This window comes from Pygocentrus nattereri, chromosome 4 (genome assembly GCF_015220715.1).
Source record: "Pygocentrus nattereri isolate fPygNat1 chromosome 4, fPygNat1.pri, whole genome shotgun sequence".
NCBI lineage: Eukaryota > Metazoa > Chordata > Actinopteri > Characiformes > Serrasalmidae > Pygocentrus > Pygocentrus nattereri.
Genome location: NC_051214.1, coordinates 12265887 through 12285557, shown reverse-complemented (window position 1 = coordinate 12285557; position 19671 = coordinate 12265887). Strand labels below are relative to the sequence as shown.

Sequence of the window (19671 nt, the reverse complement as noted above, 5' to 3'; positions counted from 1 at the left end):
TCATAATGATGCAGTGACTGAACATGCAGGTTGTGGTGTAAGATGAAGAGGAGCTTAGAGTATGTGTTGTGTGGGCAATGAAACAGCAAAAAGAGAGCAGCTGTACTTAGAGGGGAATGCAGAATGTCTGTGTAATTAAATGGTTAGAGTGGTTTGGTGTGAAATGCTCCTTTCTGGAGAAAACAGAGAACGAATTGCTCACTGTAGTGGTGATAGGAACCAGATGTCCAAAGCGTTTAATGCCTCCAGAACTGACCTAACAGGAAGCTACTGTTTGACACATTGTTTCATGATGGTTTTGGGGTACACTTTCAGCCAAGGACAGGTACATGCAGGGTGTAAATGCAAAATTGTACCCAAGAAAGCTTTTATTTTTAAGATTTACCACTCCTTTACCACCATCAGCATTTCATATAAACACTCAGAAGACGTGCGGGTTCACTGCTGATTTTGGACAGATGGATAAATTGGCTTTATTTGTGTTTGTAGACAGAGCGGTCCCTGGTTCCTATCACCACCACTGTTAAAAAAAAAGTGTGAGTTTCTCTGTTTCAGATCAAGCTACACTGAATGACTTTGTTTGCATCTCAATGATTGAATTATGCAGTCGTTTAGAAAAATCTGCAGAATTCCCCTTTTTAAAAAGTGCAAAATATCAGGTATAGTTAGCCTACTGCTGCTTAGATATAATAAACAGTGGTCTACCTTCCTTTATACCTTATGCTACAATAAAATGAGATTACTGCAAATCAAAAATAACTAAATAACAATAACACATTATTTAAAAAAAAAACAACCACACAGTACTCGTAATAACTAGGAACGTTCAAGGTCAATATAAAATCAATAAGTCAATCAATAAATAACCTTTAGCATTTCAGTAAATAGGAATGTTCAAGGTCACTCTGAATCCAAAAAAGAGAAAAAAATCCTACCACTAAGCAACTAATGAAGGCTTGTTTATTCCCTCTCTTCGTACTTTATAGCTCAAACAACATAAATCTAACGCTACATGAAACCCCATGAGAAAACAGGGTCTTTTCTAACACACGACATGTAGTTTTATCCTTTTTCCTCACTCCGTACTTTTCCGTAGGCGGGGCTGCGGCTCTACGTCACCGCGGTGTGGCTTTAGTGGAGCGCGCCAGCAGCGCGAGCTCGCACACCCCGCAGCTCGAGGCTCGGCAGACACACGTACGCTCACACACTCCAGTGCTCTGACTCCGCTACTACGGCAATATCCCCGTCAGACGCCTTTGAATTCACCTTAAATATGTCTCCCATCGTCTACTGTCAACCTGATCAGGTAAGAGGCGCTTTGTGTCCGTCCTGAGTCTTGGCGTAGCGGCTTTACTGCGGCTTGCGTTTGGATATTTAGCGGCACCACGTTACAGGAACCGGGCTGTAGTGCTGGGTTAAATGCTAACGTTGGCTCCACATTGCTTTCAGTACGATATATATGTCCAACCAGCTTTACTGCCTTCTTCCTTTGTCTGTGTGGAGGCAGTGCCTCTTGAGTGGTGGTGGTGCGTTGAAGGTGGCGTGTCGGTGCCCGGATTTGCGCGCGCAGATGGTCCATGTGGCCTTTTTCGAGGTTTATGAAATGGCATTAAACAAATAAACCATGTTAACGAATGAACCATCAGTAATCAGCGATGGGCTCGAGGCGAGCTACTCTTCGAATAGGACGTTGATGCTAACCTGCTGAATCACAGGACTCGAGGACAAAGGAATGGTAAAGGGGAATTGAGGTTTTTATTTTTATTTATAATCACGGGTGAAAGTCAAATGATAAGAGCGGCATAACGCTAAGTAGTGCAGAACTCATGTCCCCGTTGATGGTGTGTATATTTACCTGTCAGATTATTAGGTTAGTCATCTCAGGCAGACTATGGCTTAGTCAAGTCCATGCGGATGGAAATGAATGTAAGTAGCGTTACGCGTAATTCCTGTACACCTTCACCACAGGCTCGTTTGAGTTACCATATCAGTGCTGAACTTCTGCTTTGTCGATGTTTCTGAAGTGAATGTCCGGTGCTGTGTCTAATTGTAACTGTCAGTTATAACGGGCTGCTGCTCTTTGGGCCCGAAACTGAGGTTCTGCCTTTCGCCATGGAGCGCTACGTTGTGCTGTTTAAACGTTTCGGAATACATGTTCCTTTTAATAACATCAGATTTGAGTCCCACTGACCTACTTACTGAGCCGGGCTTCGTCTCAGTGGCGGGCTGAACGGTCTCTGGGTGGAAGCTAGACATGATGCAAGAACGTCTACGCTGGAAATGAATGCAGTGGCTAAGGCTGGTGATTGACGGGCTCTGCGTCAAATAGCGTCGCTCGTAATGTCGGTTCTGGCCAATCGGCTCTCGTACGAGGTGTCGGGAGGTGGATCCGCGCATGCGCATCTGAGTAGAGCGCGGCGCGTAGCTACCGTTGGCCTTAGTCGGGTGTTGTCGAAATTGACGAGCTCTCGCCTTTTAACGAGCTGATACGGGGAAGAATGGCTAAATATGTAGCACCAGGTTTCAGTGATGTTCCCCGTCGGTTAGCAGCGTTCATCTCGTTATTAATCCCACACCAGCGTTCCGTTTTGCAGCCGTACACGTGAAAGGCGTTAACAGCGCCCGAACGGCCAGGTGGAAACGGTTTTGTTTCTCAATGGCCACAAGTCAGGAAACCGCGGCCTGAAGTGGCCTTTCAGAGCGTAGCTACTTGGCTGCACGTCTAGTCTTGCTGGCCCGTGTGTTGTGAGTTTACCTCATCCTGTATCTGAAGGGCGCATTAGGCGATTTTGTCTGGCCGTGCGTTGAGCTCTTCCTGCCCGAGAGAAGGGGCCTTTACTTCACGATGCAGGACGAACTAAGCTGGGATTTTACACTTCAGCCAGTCGGTGGTGTTTAGTAGCCACAGACACATCTAAAATGTCATCGAGACGCCTTTGGTCATTTTGTCCTGCTCTCGTCTGTGTGGGCATGCACGTTAAAACGTTGACTAGTCCTGCCTTTATCCTACAGTGCATGGTAGAGGGCAGTTCCACCGGTTTTTCAAAGTTTTCACAATTAAATGCCTAGGTAGTAAAAGGCCTTTCAGAGGTCTGGTATAAAATGCTCCGTTCTAGAGAAACCTACTTTTAACCCTATTGCTCAGAGCTGCAGCAGTAGAAACCAGACGTCTGTACAGTTCATTACACAGGCCATTACACGAAATGGTTGATTGAAAGACTTTTTTTTTTTTTTAATTTACGTTCTATGATAATTTTGTGCCAAGATTTTGGCTTTAGACATGATTTGGAGATGCATGTATTGAGGCAAATCGTACCCAGAACCCCCACCCCGGCTCTTCTGGTTCCCGTCACCACCACTGTAAAGAGAAAATTCTCTACAGTGAAGAATTTCCCATCAAACCTCTCTGAATGATCTTTATGTCTCAATAACGGTGTTATGCAGAAACTTTAAAACATCAGTGGAATTCCCCTTTAGGACCTCACCCATTCCTTTTAAAGGACAAATCCTGAGGCTGTAGCTGGAAATCATGTTTCTGGACAGGGGAATTCCACAAACTTTCACCGCTTTAGTCGCTGAGTCATTCAGAGTGGTTTAATATGAAGTGATTTATTGTAGAGAAACGAATGAACATGGGGTCAAAATATCTCCAATGCGCACGCTGCCATTTTATTTGCTAGCCAAAGTGACCAGTGAAGTTGCATAGGCCTTGTGAATTTTTATATGTAACATTGATAGTGGAAAATCCAAATTAAATTTCCTTTGGGCACTGTTTTAAAAAGCAGTACACACAACTCTGTGCCTTGAACACATTAAAAAATACTTTTTAGGCCAGAAGCTTAGTGCTAAACTATTGTTTCAGACATCAGACGGTATATTTGTGGCCATTTCATGAGGCGTTAAAGGCATTAAACACTTCAGACTTCTGTTTTCAATTAGCTCTGTGAACAGTTCTGAGTCTTAAGTTTCTGTGGAACTGAGTATATTCCCCCATATTCTGATGAGAAAACGGCTAGGGTTGGTCCTCTTACTGTCCTCGTGTTATTGCCGAATAAGAACATGCTGGTCACGCTCTTTTACAGGAAGTGGATAGTTCTCTCTCTGGCCATGCGTCAGTGCTGGACAGTCTTCTTTTGCTCTTTTGGTTTCAGCAGGAAACGAGCTGCTGTTCTTGCCAGTGTGCAAGGTGCAACGTCCAAGTACAAATCCTGCCAGAGTTAATAGGACTATGGCATGAGTTAGTGGCAGGGTTTGTTGCCAGCTGCTAATTATTTAGTACTGCTTAGTAGCTGGCCACAAAGTCCCTGAAATGTTATTGAGATGCCTTTGGTCCTTTTATACTGCTGCAGTCTGTATGGGCATACACAATAAAACATTCATTGCTGCCTTTGTTCTGCAGTCTAGACTTAAGTTACATCTCAAACCATAGATTGAATCTGTTGTGTCCTGAGCTTCCACATTTGTCGCTGAATAACAAGTTAATCCAGTCAAAAACTTGTCTATGCAAAGGATGTTTTCTTTTCTGAACCACTTCCTTCTCTGCGCAATCTGCCATCTGACGCATGTTTCTTTAGGCCCGCATTCGTTCACCCCATGGGTAATTTATTTTGTTGCTAGTTGTTTATTATTCCATAAAAATCAAGCAGATGCCTAGGACCTTTTATGATGCTTGCATAGAGTGAAAATAAACATTGGTTTTAAGATGCAGCTGTTACAGTTAATATTAATGAGCATAGAGCTGCACTTCAGGCTCTCTTCTGTCCATTCTTGGAGCCATTGTGCTGGCCTTCAATAGAAATGAGTGAATCAGCAACTGTTCTGGCCCAAATAGTGAGTGCAGTAGATAATTAATTAGACAGGGGCTGGTTATCTGTTATGTGCAAGTACCCCGTGCTATACCATGTGGGTTGGTTGGAGGAAAAGAAAGAGAAGGCTGAATGTAAACACCAAGGGGAATCCATATATCCAGTGGGGAATCATTTTAAATCGTTGACGGTTTCATTCACGTGAAGCACTGCTGTTATGAAGCATCGTTGGAGCCCCCTTATGGATGATTTTTAGTCTGCTAAACATGAGTGAGTTACAAGCCAGTTTCAGAAGTTGCTTTGCATCTAGACAGAAGAGAACTCCTCTCTCTCTTTGCAATTATAAAACCAGGTAATGCTCTGTTGTATAAGTTTATTTTAATTCATCCTGGTCTAACTAGAACAGATTTCAGTCAGACAGTTGCTCAGCTAAAGGCTCATTTGTAACTTCTATTCTCTTGAGGACATGTACTCTTAAAAAAAAAAATGTATTAATAGAGGATGGGGCTTAGGAAGAGTTGCACTCTATAACAGCTCAGTTAATCAGCGTCTTGAGGCTGTGAAAAAGCTGCATTGCCCTTTGCCTTCCCACAACAGCAGTTAGGCTAAGATTGTGATCTAAAATCAAGTAAAGCTGCAATTTAATGTACCTAGCTTGATGTACCAGGCCTGTTTTAGGATTGGGGGGTTGGGGGTTTGGCCTTGATTTTAACATTTAATGGTAGGTTTACTTTCTGTATGTGACTGTAGAAACATTAGAATAGCAGCACATTACAGTAAACAGGAGATATAGACTTTTTTGGATATGTGGATGAAGTGAGTCAGAGTGGTCCCTTTTTCTGGTTCTCTGGCTTTATGTGCGAATGGAAAGAACAGCCAGAGTGAGGGAGACATGCAGGCCATGCAAATACTGCCAGATGTTACCTAACCTCTGGAAATTGAGGCTGCCTAAATGAACACACATCTGCACATAAAGAGCTTTTTCACCATGCGGGTTCCCTCCTCCTCGCTCCGCTGGTAAAGCATTCCCAAAACGCCCTCCTGAATAACATTTGCAACTCTACAAGACAAGGCTTTGAAATTTTTTTTTTTTTTTTTTTTTTTTTTTTTTTTTTTTTTCTTCAGCTGTGGTTATGCGCTTCCGTTCTTTTCAGAGAGTGCTGCAATAAATGATTCATTTCTCCTCTCTGTTTGCTGCCATCTCTGTACGTTCTGTCCTGCCCATGACTTTTTGTGTTGTGTAAGCCTTGCATGTGCTTAAAAGGAGTGTTCTCTTTTTTTTAATTTTAACACCAGAACAGTGTCTGATCTCATCTGTTCAGTCCCTCCAGATAGACCTCAAAGACTACAGAGACAACTTTTCTTTGAAGCAAAGAAGTAAACAACTCTTTGAATGCCTTTGAGAGAGAAGGAGAGAACTGTTGGGATATGTAGTCTGCTGGTTTTGTAGGCTAGGCTGAGGTCCCTGTGAGGAGCGTGACTAGCGTGAGGAAGGGTCCCATGGTACAGATTAGTGCAGTTGCTGTCGCATACGCACGCAACCAGTTTCATGCTTTAGTGACAGGGGAGAGCTTGTTAGAGAGCTGTGTCTAGAATCACATGCAGAACATTGCATAACAGTTTTCCACAGTGACTTAGAAATGCATCCCCACTGCTGTGCATTCTTAGTTATCTGCTAAAGACTTTAGTAGCCAGTAGAAGAACAGCCACCACAGTGTGCCATTCCTCCTCCTCCTCCTCTCACCATTTTTCACTTCCACACAACTGAGCTTGTGCTTTAGCGGAGGTCAAAGTCACAATGCAGAAGAATGCACACTCACAATGTATTTCTTTATTGCTAGTCTCCATGTCTTTTTTTCTTTCTTTCTCTCTTTCTTCGTTTCTTCATTCAACTCTGTCCTTCACAACCTTCCTCCTCCAGTAGAGGACATTGCACTTGAAGCAAAGCTTTTTAATGTTCAGCTGAGTCACTCCAAGGCTTGATCTTAAGCTGACCTCTCTGATAAATGCAGCAAGTGGACCATCTCACGTTAAAGGAGAACTGTTAGGCAGTTAATTTCAACATGTGGAAACCCATTGGCTCAAACCCATTTCTGATAGAATCCACTTGGCTCGTGCCATCAACCAACCATCTTGGTAGCACTGTGTAAAGGAGGAGACGTGGCTAGTGTGGGTGACCATAGCTAAATTAAGAGAAAATTGGCCTAAACTCGAAAGGACACAATTTTTCACCAAGGTCACCAATGGCCTAGCAGACTAACCCCATCTTTGACCCTAACTGTCTGAACACAATCAATTGTTGCAGTGAACACTGACAGGAATTCTTTTAAACTTGCTTGCCTTCAAGCAACCCTGTGGAATCATAGGAATTACCGCAGGCTGATTGAGTTCATGCATCTCATCTTTAATACATTTCAGCACATGAGTGGCCAGCCAGAACAATAAGGACATCAGGGACAGCTGGAGAAAACTGCTCAATGTTGGGTTTCTGTTTTCAAACCTCTTTCCAATTTTTACAAGTGTTCTGTACTTCTTGTCCAAAAGAGGGAAAACATGTTTACTCCCATGTTTACTCCCACCTTTTGACGGCTGTTTTCTCTTAACTAGTAAAGTGCAGACTATCTTGGGAGGTCATCACTTGGCTGATCTGTGAAAGCTGAAGATAACGTGTATGGAGACACGCCAGCAGCTTCTCGTGCGTAGTATGCACACTATGTTCCCAGAGTCGCCCCCCTTTTCTGTTGATTGAGAAACTTGTGAAATGTGGTAATAAATTACTTGGGATTTATCTCTGGCCTCCCAAACTAGCCTGAAAACTAGACCACCTGTTGAACTGATGTTTATGCAAAGCTTGCGGAAGGTTCCAGAAAAGCTGTCAGGAGGATGGGCTGAATGGCTGGTGTGTCTACAGGGAGAAGCTACGCTGTTGGCAAGAAGAGAAGACAAGTGTGTGCAAACATGTGTGGAGCTCAGAAGTGGGCAGAGGGGGTGGGCCTTTTGCTTGGAATACGGAGTGATCTGGGGTGGGGTCTGTATGGTGAGGCATGTATACATCTTGGGGTAGAATATATATTTTATATATATATAAAAAAAATCTCGCGCTGCTGTCGGAAGAAAACCTCGTATCTCCATTTGTCATTTTTCAGTTTGACCGTTTCAAAGGACCTGTTGCCCTTTACATTGTGTGTAAATTTCATAATGAATGGAGCAAAACAAACAGCCCAAAATGATGTGGAAAGACGTCTGGTTCCACTGACTTGCTTTAAACTACGGTGTTGTTTTTTTTTTTTTTTTTTTTTCCTTTTTCCTGTAAAGGTTCAGTTTTGGAGATACGAGGTTTTCTTCTGACAACAGCGATGTGTATGTATATCTATATCTATACCCATGGATGGACAACTCCAGCCATGAATTGACAGATCACTGTTTTCACATCTGATTCATCTAAAGAGCTTTTATTGGTCAGGACACAAAGCAAAAGCTGATCCTAGATCAGTCCTTATAGTGTGATAGTGGGTATCGATGTCAGACTGATATTAGCAGAAATGGATGCAACATCAGTAAGTTCCAATCTTTTGACAGATATCCTACTTTTAAATGACTAAGTGCACTAAGAGAACTAGTTTCCAATATTCCAATACTTTGATTGTGTTAATCCACATCCAGTCCATGGCTATGCCTCGATACAACTTAATCATATTTTTCATGATTTTACATCAGTGCTTTGAACCCTTGCATCAGTATGTATTTGTCTGTTAGAAATGCGCTCATATGGGAACTATGGGACATTTGTAGATGCCAATAAACATACATTTTTTTTAAGGAAATGTAGAAATTGAGGCTACAATTAGTATAGTATAGTAATAAAACTACAGATATTTTGGTACAGTAGCTCAGTGTTGCCTAAGTATTCTGCTCCAAATACCTGTCACTATATCAGTTTTGTAATATTGACAAAATCCAAACATCTGTTTGGCTACGTATCTGCTGATATTGATATGATTCCTGATATAATTGTGCATCACTAGTTTATTTCTTATGTAGTTCAGTTGTGGATAAAGTGAAGTCAGTAGCTACAGAAGATCAGTATATCAGCCTCTACACCTCTAAACCCAGCTTGTTGCTTTACATGCATTATGGTGGACATACAAGCACTTCCCTTCTCAGTCTAATTGCAATATCATGATATACCCCACTGTGACATGTTAAGAGTTGGCAATGCCCAGGCTTGCTGCCTATCCTCTGAATGACCTCATCCCTTGCCTCTTTATCACAATATTGGATTGTGAATTGGACCATGGCCTGGAGTATTGGGACCTAGATATGTCTATTGATCTGCAGCAATCTCTACACTTTGTCCTGGTGATAATCTTCATGTGCTCCTATTTAAAAAGCTCATTTGCCTCATTCTGTGTCTTGCAGGTTATAATACACGATCAACACAGAAAAGGTTTGACTCTATAGCCAAAGGGATCGCGAGGACTTGATTACAGTCGCTCTAAGCCTGAGAGTTTGTGTTAGTGCGGCTGCCCCCGCCTTCTCCCCTGCTCCGTGCCCTGCTGCTTACCTGGCATCACTTCTGCCACCCTCTCCACAGTGAAGGAAAGACCTGGGTGCCCTCTTAAAGCTTCTCGGCACAAGTGCGTCTCCCTGAATTACGTCAGTTCTGATTAGGTAAGCCCATTACTCATTCATGAGACTAATTGCTCAGTGTGCACAATGAGGGGGGGAAATGTGATTTATAAATTAAGGGAGGCTTTTGTGTAGCATGGACAGAAGGCTCACGTGTTGTATTTTGTTTTTTTTTTTTTTTTTTACTAAGCTTCTGTGTTACTAAAGTGTTTTGAACCTTATGTATCTCGTCTTTGTACTGTTAAAGGCTCATCTTTTGAAAAAACTGCCAAAATGATTCCCAATGGATATTTGATATTTGAGGATGAGAGTTTCCTGGATTCGACTGTTGCCAAGATGAATGCCCTTAGGAAGAGCGGGCAGTTCTGCGATGTCAGACTTCAGGTAATAATACTAGTAGTAGTAATAAACTCCTTTCCGTGTTCAGTTGCTTGTGCAGTCGTATGCAAATGTAAGAACATGACTTTTTGTGCTGTAAATTTTAGTGTGCAGTTTTGATTTATTTGCAGAGTTTAACCTATTGGAAAACTTTGTATAGGTCAAATTTTATATTTATATAAACATTTTTACTTCCCTCCTCAATGTGGTAAAATTCAGCAAATTTTGGAAGCCCTAACAGATACCTAAAAGCCATGATTTTGCTTTTCTAATTTTTATTTAAGAGAAGTCATTTGAAGTCATGCAGTCAGATAACATCACATTGATGCATGTCAGACAACCCCATTGACAAACAACCTGAGCACGTAGGAGAGATCAGGACAGAAAGATAAGAATGAACTCCTGTCTGCAGCCCTGTCATTTCTAAAACACGGGTGCTCATTTCAGACGATCTAGTTAACTACTGATCGGTCGTAAACACTTCACTTTGGAGGGTTTCAGATGAGTCACTCCTGAAATGTGAGGCTGTATGAGGAGATGATTTAAGGTAGTAGTGTTCGTTCCTGGAATTTAGTCTGCTGAACTATCAGTAGCCGTAAGCCAAGTGGCATCCGTTAACCAGTGAATGAAACTCTCTGAGGGGGGACGACTGTCTGGCAGGCTGAAGGAAATCTGTCCCAGTTCTTAATAGAGTAGGTACAGTAACACATGCCTCTAGCTCAACTTTGATTAAGCAATCCAAAATGAAAGGGGCCATCCATCTCTCCAGCATCTCTGAGGAACTAATTACTAGTGTTTGTCTTTTAAAAGGGAATAAGCAGTAAAAGAATCAGTGTATGCAGTTAAAATGCTGCCTGCTTCTTGGTTATGTCAATTGTACTTTGGACCTCTAACCTGCTTTTTGCTTTTTTTTTAAGCTGAGCTGTAGCGTCTGGTTTGTATAATGATAACGATTATCCACTTGAATGTGTCAGTTTGCTTGTAGGCAATGGGTGTGTTGGTGACCTTTTGTCCTTTGACCTCCTTCAGGTGTGTGGTCATGAGCTGATGGCACACCGCGCAGTGCTGGCCTGCTGCAGCCCGTACCTGTTTGAGATCTTTAACAGTGACTTGGAGCCTCATGGCATCTCCCATGTGAAGTTTGAGGACTTGGACCCTGAAGCTGTGGAGGTCCTGCTCAACTACGCCTACACTGCCCAGTATGTTTACTCAGGCATCTATCAAATTTGTTATACTGAAGGTTATCCCTCTCTTATAGAGAGGCTCGTCACTATTTCTCATTGCCTGTGCATTTGTATTTTTTCCCTTAAGGTTGAAGGCAGATAAGGAGTTGGTTAAGGAGGTCTACTCTGCAGCCAAAAGGCTCAAGATGGAAAGAGTGAAGCAGGTAGACATTAAGACGCATCTGTATCGATCATATTTAAAACACTAGCAGCATGCAGTGTTTGGTGTTGACCTTACTTGACATTTGTGAGTAATTATGGTTATTACAATTATGGTGCCGCATTGCAGTGTTTGAGTCCTGGAGGCAAAGCTTGGGGTGTTGTCTGTGCTGACGCACCTGATATACCTCTGCTTGTTGTGGTACTCCATTGCTGGGAAGAACTTTGTTTTAATGCAAATTCCTGTCTGCTGGCATGTAAATAACTTGGTCTATGTCTGCCCTTTTTTTTCTTTTTCTTTCAGATTTGTGGAGACTACCTGCTCTCGAAGATGGACTCCCAGAATGCCATCTCTTATCGCAACTTTGCTAGCAGCATGGGGGACTCCCGTCTTCTAGCCAAGATTGACTGCTACATCCAGGAGCATCTTCTGGAGATCTCAGAGCAGGAAGACTTCCTCAAACTGCCCCGCTTGAAGGTGAGTTCCCCAGGGATCACCTCTAACTCCTTTCATACTTTTTGAGGACGAGTCTGAACATCATAGAAAAACTTCAGTAGCCTTATTAGTCACTTATGCTAATGACCGTATGAATGCCTCATAGCATTGCATGCATTAAATGGAAATGTAGTAACAAGTGTGATGTGTGTGCAGTTGGAGGTGATGCTGGAGGATCACCTGACCCTGCCTAGTAATGGGAAGCTGTACTCCAAGGTGATCAGCTGGGTGCAGCGCAGCTTGTGGGAGAATGGGGAGCCGCTGGAGAGACTGATGGAGGAGGTCAGTACTGCGCTCCTCTGCGAGCATCCTGTCCTTCTGTCCCCCCTCTCTTTTTACCCTCTGTCCCCCCCACCCCTTTTCCGTTCACCGATTCAACGGGTCTGTTCACACAAGCTCGCACTCAGCCCGTTGGCTGGATGGTTTTGTTTTCAATTTTTATTTTTTTTTGTTGTTCCTCTCCTTTCCCTTACCACAAACTCCCCTCCCCCCAGGTTTTAAGAGTATATATTTTGCAGTAGGTACAGTGTGGGGCTGTTGCGCACTCTGCTAAGCCGAGAGGTTAGTCCAGGTGAGCAGAAACTCTAAAGCCGCCTGTACAGTAACCGTCACTGCAACCGCTCCTTTCCAAACTTGACAGAGCCTTTTTTTTTGCTGTCACACTGATGTCTCTTTTTCCTGAGCAGGTGTGTGTGAGCATGTATGTGTGGGCTTTGGACATTGGCACTAACAGCTCTTCCTCCCCGTTGATTTGTTTCTCTTTAGGTTTATTAGAGCAAACAGCTACAGGACTCTGAGCAGACTGAAGAAGCCACGACTGGGGCCACCAGGGTAATGAGTCAGAGAAAGAGAGAAAGGAGGAAAAAAAGACAGAGGAGCCACAGCCAAAGGAGTGCTGAGCTCCCATCTGTCGATGCAACCCACTCACACGTGCACAAATACAGCTTTCAGCACGCAAATTCAACCTAGCCTCAAGCCTCTCCAAATTACTGAAAAAGCCCAATTTTTAGTATTCACAATTGGCCTATGGGGACCACCCGATGTGATTTTCAGCTTTTCAGGATTGATTTGCATATCAAAGTTTGTAGTAAAAGGAAGAGAATTGGCATTATATTTACGTAATATTAATTACATAATAAACAGTACTGTGCAAAAAGGTTTCATTTGTGATTTCCAGTCAAAATGGCCATTAACTGAAAGCTAATATTTTTGCAGCATCAGGGAAAATAAGCAAAAGATGTAGAATTAATAAAAAATTAAGCATAAACCTCAAGAAAAATCACATTTTGTGTCCACACTTTGCTGTTATTACAGGTTCCAGAGACCTGCTTTCAGTTTTTCAAAGAAATCTACATGAAACCTCTTTTTCCATGTCTTTGTTGGCTGTATTTATTTATACATTATTCCTTATAATTGGGTTTATTTATTGCCTGTTTTGAATGAAAATTAATTAAATGGTTTGACTTTTGCACAGTACTGTATGTCTGTAGCATCTGCTTTTAGAAGTTATGAGTGGATGTTCCTCTACCAGAAGTTTAATAAATTGAGCCACTGGACTAAATCATAACTGGTAGAGGATAATGTTTAAATTCGCTTGGAGTCCATCTCAGGCCCTTTGGCTCACCCATATTGTTTCCTCACCCATTTTATTTTTTTTAATGCCTTCTGTTTTCAGTTTCTGTTCTGGTTGGATGTACTTTTTGTTATTTTTATTTATAGCCATTTAAGGTTTGTCATTTATTCAACTGTAAAATGGCTGTTAAGTTTAGCTTGAGCAGACATCCTTGCCCTGCGCCGACAGCGTACTCATGAAGGAGCCGTTGAAGCAGTCTGTAAAACCGCTTAAGTCTCCCTGGAATGTGTGTGATCTTAGTTCAGCCTAACTAACCTCCTCAGCCAAGAAGACGGCCGGCAGCTCCGAAGGCTTGTTCCATGGTGATGACGAATAGCGGACCCACTTTCTCTTTCCTCTTCAAGCTTAACAAATAGTTCCTGGGTGGTGATGCTGCCGACAGTGTGTGAGAGTCTGAATCTGCAGTACTGATTGCAGCAGTGGCCTCAGGAGCACCCACAGAAGATCTGCTTTTTTTTTTTTTTTTTTCTTTTTTTCCCCCCCCCTTGTGCCATCCTGCTTCCAAACCCTGCCTGAACAGAAGCCACATTGTGTTTGCAGTCTTAAAAGAGGCTTTCTCACCAGCGTCTAGCAACCGGCGGCAAGCTTGCGACGTCTCCCCTTCCTCTCCCCTCCACTCTTTCTCCCCTCCCTTGTCCCATGTTGCCGGGTGCCCTGTTGCCATGGAGACAGCCACATGGGTTCTTGTGTCGCTGTGTGTCTTGCAGGTGCAAACGCTGTACTACTCGGCCGATCACAAGCTGCTCGATGGGGGCCTGCTTGAGGGCCAGGCTGAGGTGTTTGGCGCTGAGGATGACCACATTCAGTTTGTGCAGGTACACAAAACCAGCACCAAGCCCCTCCCAGGCTGGACCGCAAGCCTGTTAGTCCTGCTCCGTTAGCCCTGCTGCTCACTGTAGCCAGTGTTGTATTTTAGTTTGGAGTTAAATAAGTAGGATGGAGCAGCTGCTTCGTGGTGCAGGCTTCTTTGTAAGAGAGCGTAGATGATCGCTCTAATGTATGCATGTGTGGCCTTGAGTATGTTGTAATACTGCTTAGTGTGGCTCTGAACTGGGTGTACACTTCTAGTATTTAGGCTACACATGTTCTTTCTCTGCTGGATCTAGAGTATCTTCAGCTTGATTTGTGACCAGAGTTAGCCCAGAGAGTATTTAGCTTCATAGGTTTGTGACAGTGTAGAGGTCTGGGATTCTGGGGTGTGTGTGATTGTGTGCTTGGGCCGAGTGTCTGTAGCTGCACTGTGCCTTTTCAGAAGAAGCCCCCACGCGAGAACGTTCACAGGCAGTTGAGCAGCAGCTCCTCTGGCAGCCTCTCCCCTGGCTCAGTCAAACAGCCTTGCAAGCAGGAGTGGAAGTACATCGCCTCTGAGAAGACCACAAGTAAGTGTCTTGAATGTTGTAAAAATTGCCTTGTGTTGTCTGAACACTTTTTTTTTTTTTTTATTTCTATTCAGTTATAGCAAACAGCTGCCTGCAGTAAAACCATTAAAAAATTGCTAAAACTGCTAATAAATATATAAAAATGGTCTAAGTGCTTTTTATTTTTTATTTTATTTTTTTTTCCCTTTATACTCAGAACCCTTAGGGCTCATCAGTTGTTCTGTCTCTCTCACAGACAGTACATACCTGTGTCTGGCGGTGCTGAATGGCATACTGTGTGTGATCTTCCTTCATGGGCGGAGCAGTCCCCAAGCCTCACCCTCAGCCACACCCTGCCTGCAGAAGAGCCTGAGCTTCGAAGCAAAGTCTCTGGATGAGGAACCTGAACGACTGTTGGCTCCCATGCACTATGCTCGCTCTGGCTTGGGTACTGCTGCCCTCAATGGACGACTCATTGCTGCAGGTCGGTGGATTTGAGCCCAGACCAGCGACTCCGCTGGAGGTGTTGGTTTTAGATGTTAGATATTGTTGAAAGTTTTAAGAAATGACTCTCAAAGGAAGTGCAAATATCTCTGCTATTCATGCAGTGCTACACTACCATTGGCTTGAACAGACATCTGATTCTGGCTGTGACTTTTCCTTAGGTGGTTATAACCGCGAGGAATGCTTAAGGACTGTGGAATGTTACGATCTGAAGACTGACAGCTGGACTTTCATTGCCCCAATGAGGACACCTCGGGCTCGCTTTCAGATGGCTGTGCTCATGGTATGTATGCCCACTAGAAGAAATAATTACAGGGTTGTCTACAGTTTGGTAGTCTTGCCGTATCACTCTGGATAAATTGCCCATTCTTCAACCAACCAGGGTCAGCTGTATGTAATGGGTGGCTCCAATGGCCATTCTGATGAGCTGAGCTGCGGGGAGACATATAACCCAAGCACAGACGAGTGGGCTCAAGTGCCAGAGCTTCGGACCAATCGCTGCAATGCAGGTGTGCAAACTGATAATTGATATTGCATGCTCTGGTAGCTTTTAAATAAACACTTCTGGTTTTAATATACATTCTTTGTGTCTTGTTCTAGGTGTCTGCTCTCTGAATACCAAGCTATATGTTGTTGGGGGATCAGACCCTTGTGGGCAGAAAGGTTTAAAGAACTGTGATGCTTTTGATCCTGTGACCAAGGAGTGGACCAGCTGTGCTCCATTAAACATTAGTGAGTGTCTAACACCCACATAACTATATGCATCACTTTTCCAGAAATGGCTTAAAGTGATATTCATAACATCACTCCTAATATTTGTGTATGTTTTTGTAGGACGGCATCAGGCAGCAGTGTGCGAGTTGGATGGCTTCATGTATGTGATTGGTGGTGCAGAGTCCTGGAACTGTCTGAACAGTGTTGAGCGCTACAATCCTGAGAACAACACCTGGACCCTCACTGCCCCCATGAACGTGGCTCGCAGAGGGGCTGGTGTTGGAATCTATGCAGGTAAGTTCGCTCTTGCAGGGGAAAGTTGTTCAAAGTAGACGGATTGTTTTTGAAAGGCTGGCCCAAAACACCCAATGGAGCAATTAAAACAGTGGCCCTACTATTTAATTCTGGTTCCAGCACAGAGGTTCTCCAGTCGAGTTTTTGGTGACACATAAACTAGCATTAACAGAAGTTGGAATATAAATGAAGGGGTAAGCAAGACCATGATCAAAGACTGGTGCAAATGGGAAGAGGTTCTCAGTTTCTTCTTGCGTTCCCTCACAGGGAAGCTGTTTGTGGTGGGTGGATTCGATGGCTCCCATGCCTTGAGCTGCGTGGAGGTTTACGACCCTGCCCGGAACGAGTGGAGGATGCTGGGGAGCATGAACTCGGCGCGTAGCAACGCAGGCGTGGCTGTGCTGGGCGACCTGATCTTCGCTGTGGGTGGCTTTGACGGCAACGACTTCCTCAACAGCATGGAAACGTATGACCCGGAGCTGGACGAGTGGAGTGCCTGTGCTGAGGCTTTCACCAGCACTTAAGTACTGGTGGGAGCCTGAGCACAGGGTTGGGGGGCATGGAGGGGGTAGCAGGGGAGGGGAGCGTCGGGTGTAAACTCTCTCTCTCTCAAACTAACAGGCTTAGTGATGTAATCGTGCTTCGTGATGTGTATGTGAGCGGGTTGGGGTGGGGCTTGGAGAAGGGGAGGGGGCAGGGAATCACGGGAGTCTTCAGTGAAGACTGACTATTTACTTTGCAAGTGGGTGGGCCGGGGGAGGGTTTCCGGTTCGTTGGGGGTTGCAGAAAGCAACTTGAAGCTTTTGCATATTGCATACAATATTTTTTTTTTGTGTTGTACATATTATTGTTATTTCTTTTCAACATGTTTTTGCTTTAATTTACAAAGAATGCCAACCTTTATTGCACAGTTTTTTTTTTTTTTTTTTTGTTTTTTTTTTTTTTTTTTTTCTTTGAGCTGAAAAGGTATGGATTTTTGGTGTTCATGATTTCCAGCAAGAGATATGGAGTTACTGACCACCTTGTGTGGCAGTAACCAAGTTGGCATCGTTTGTGAGCAGGATTAATTGGTTGAATTGATTTTTAGAGGTAATTCAGTTGCATTAGATTTTTTTCTTTTGGATTTTGTAATGGCTCACATATTGATGCTCTGGTTATATAAAAGCCTTATTCAACAAAAGATGATCACACATTGCTTTCCTTTTAGCATTACCCATTATGTGGGATTGCTTTACCAATCTTTAATGATGGCCTTTTTTATATTTTTGATACACTGCTGATTAACTTGTAGCTAGATAGATGAGCTAGGAGGTGCACATAACTCTGAGTTATGAACTTTAATCGGTGCCAGTTTGGTTACACAAGTGTATACACGAATGCGTACACACACTTTCTTGACCATGTTTCAATGTTCCTGCTCACTAGAATATTTTGTTACTGCAATTTTGACTAACTCATCATGGATTTTTTTTTTTTTTTTTTTTTTTTTTTTTTTCCTTCTGAACTTCTTTTTAAATCTTGTGTTAAGAATTAAGAGGAAAATAGTTCTCCAAGGCTTTGTTTTCACATTAGACGAAATAGGGGGTGAAATTCTGTATCCCATTTGTTACAAACTGATATTTCTTAACTAATAAATCATTTCAACCTGTGATTCCATGCAGTTTTGTATTTTTCTTTTTCTAATACTTTAACAACGTCAGGACCAAAGCCTTCAGTCAGTATGGCTTTAATTGTGAAATGCCATTTTTATAAGCAGATGGGTTGGTCACTTCATGCTTTGAAATAATTGGAACACAAACTCTGCAATCTAGTAAATTTATGTAGTTCACAAGCATGTGAACACGTTTTAACAGGGACTCTAGCACCCATGTCTAATTCTGGTTGGATTACTCTAATCTGGCCTGTGTAGGTACATCTTATCTTGCAAAGGGGCTGTAGGATCAGTAGATGAGATGAATGGACAAGGCCAGAGTCATATTTTCCATGACTGGGAGAAGGTGCTAGAAAAGGGCTAACTCCCAAAGAATGAAGACTGAGCTATAATGTTCTGATCTAAAACTCGGTGGAAAGAAACAGTAGCCTTTTCAATCATATCATGCAAACACATGTATTAAATGGTGGTAATGTGATTCTAGTATCAGTATAGCTTCATAGGTTAAGTAGTGAAATGGATTTTATAAATAAAACTTTGAAGGTTTCTGTCACGATGAACCATCATTTCTGAGAAAGCCGTCAAGAAGTCTTCAGGCAGATACCTTCTGTTATTGGATGCCTGATCTCAGAATCCAAAATATCATGTATAACAAGATGTTGGAATGCATAATTGAACCCATGTTGCATTACCACTCCCAACATGTATATCAGGACAAAATAGCATCATTCTAAAACATCTAATGTGGTTTGGAACAAAAGTGATAATCAGAACTTCCCTCTATATATTAGTAAGGACACATTTTCCTCCACCGACATTTGCCCAGTTCCTGTCCAAACCCCTCCTCCTGCATTCCAGCCATTTAGTAGTATTAACCCTATGTAAGCAGCAGAGAGAGACAGCTCATGGTTCAAACGGAATGAGGCCATTTCTGGAGATGTCTGCCAACAAGGTTTTGGCTAAATGCCACAGCAATGTGTCAATCATAACTGCACGCTCAGCTGAAATCATTGCCTACACTGGCCATGAATCATGAGTGCAAGGTCACATGTGTGACAAGGGTTGTCTTGATTCGAAATTCTGGATCAAAGTTGCATAAGAAAAGTACAGAGACGGCCTTTAGTGACATACGAACTACTAAGCGTCTGATTCATTAACCTTTAAACAATGTGGAAACAAGCGGAATCACCTTCAGTGCGTGAAATCAAGCGCCAGCGCCAAGACCTCATTTACATGAAGCACACCGATGTTTCAGTAGGAAGCCAATAAAACAAAAATATTCAGCAGCTCATGAGCCAATGGCTATGCTTGTAGGCGGAGTTTGGAAGCAACATTACAAAAGGCTGGTGTGTTTACGTTAGTAACATAAGCTTTAGTTAAAAAGCTGATGATTAGCATTTGACTGTTTATTGTAAAGACTAAATCGGTACCTTTTCAAACCACATCATCTAATACCAATTTTGTAGGATTAATATAGCAGTAGACAAATGCTTACCTAGCTAACTGTTTAAACAGTTGTAAAGTCAGCATTGGCATCTGGGGGTATATCGATTTTCTCTCTCTCAACACCCAGACAACCACACTGAAGATCTTTCTCTCCACAATGTAGATCATCACATCATATATCTGGAATAAGATATTTAACCTGAAAACTCTTGGGACACCTAGGCTTACTTGTGAAGGTAGATATTTTATAGCGTGTGTTCCTTGAGTCCTCACTCCTCTTACACTCTCACTCTGAGGCTGCCCATCAACGTCCTCTGACAGGAGCACAGTGTGAGAAGAGTCAGAAGCAGTTCAAGCTAAATCCTGCGCTGACCTCATCGT

The 19671-nt window shown here is 42.9% G+C and overlaps 1 protein-coding gene and 1 long non-coding RNA gene across 2 annotated transcripts in view; one reads left to right on the top strand and one right to left on the bottom strand.

Moving 5' to 3' along the window:
• Nucleotides 1-2318, bottom strand: part of LOC108439578 — a 61797-nt gene extending 59479 nt beyond the window's left edge. The window contains exon 1 of the long non-coding RNA XR_001858771.2: nt 2192-2318. This is a non-coding gene — a long non-coding RNA (uncharacterized LOC108439578). The remainder of the gene's footprint in view (nt 1-2191) is intronic.
• On the top strand, nt 1150-17844 carry ivns1abpa (influenza virus NS1A binding protein a). The gene is made up of 15 exons (XM_017718043.2): nt 1150-1306; nt 9225-9476; nt 9682-9818; nt 10842-11011; nt 11124-11199; nt 11499-11672; nt 11847-11972; nt 14031-14138; nt 14576-14702; nt 14938-15165; nt 15347-15468; nt 15568-15694; nt 15786-15917; nt 16020-16193; nt 16461-17844. Exons 3-15 carry the CDS (start codon nt 9708-9710, stop codon nt 16715-16717), a joined length of 1932 nt encoding a protein of 643 aa, XP_017573532.1. The 5' UTR covers nt 1150-1306; nt 9225-9476; nt 9682-9707; the 3' UTR covers nt 16718-17844.
• Nucleotides 17845-19671: the final 1827 nt, after the last annotated feature.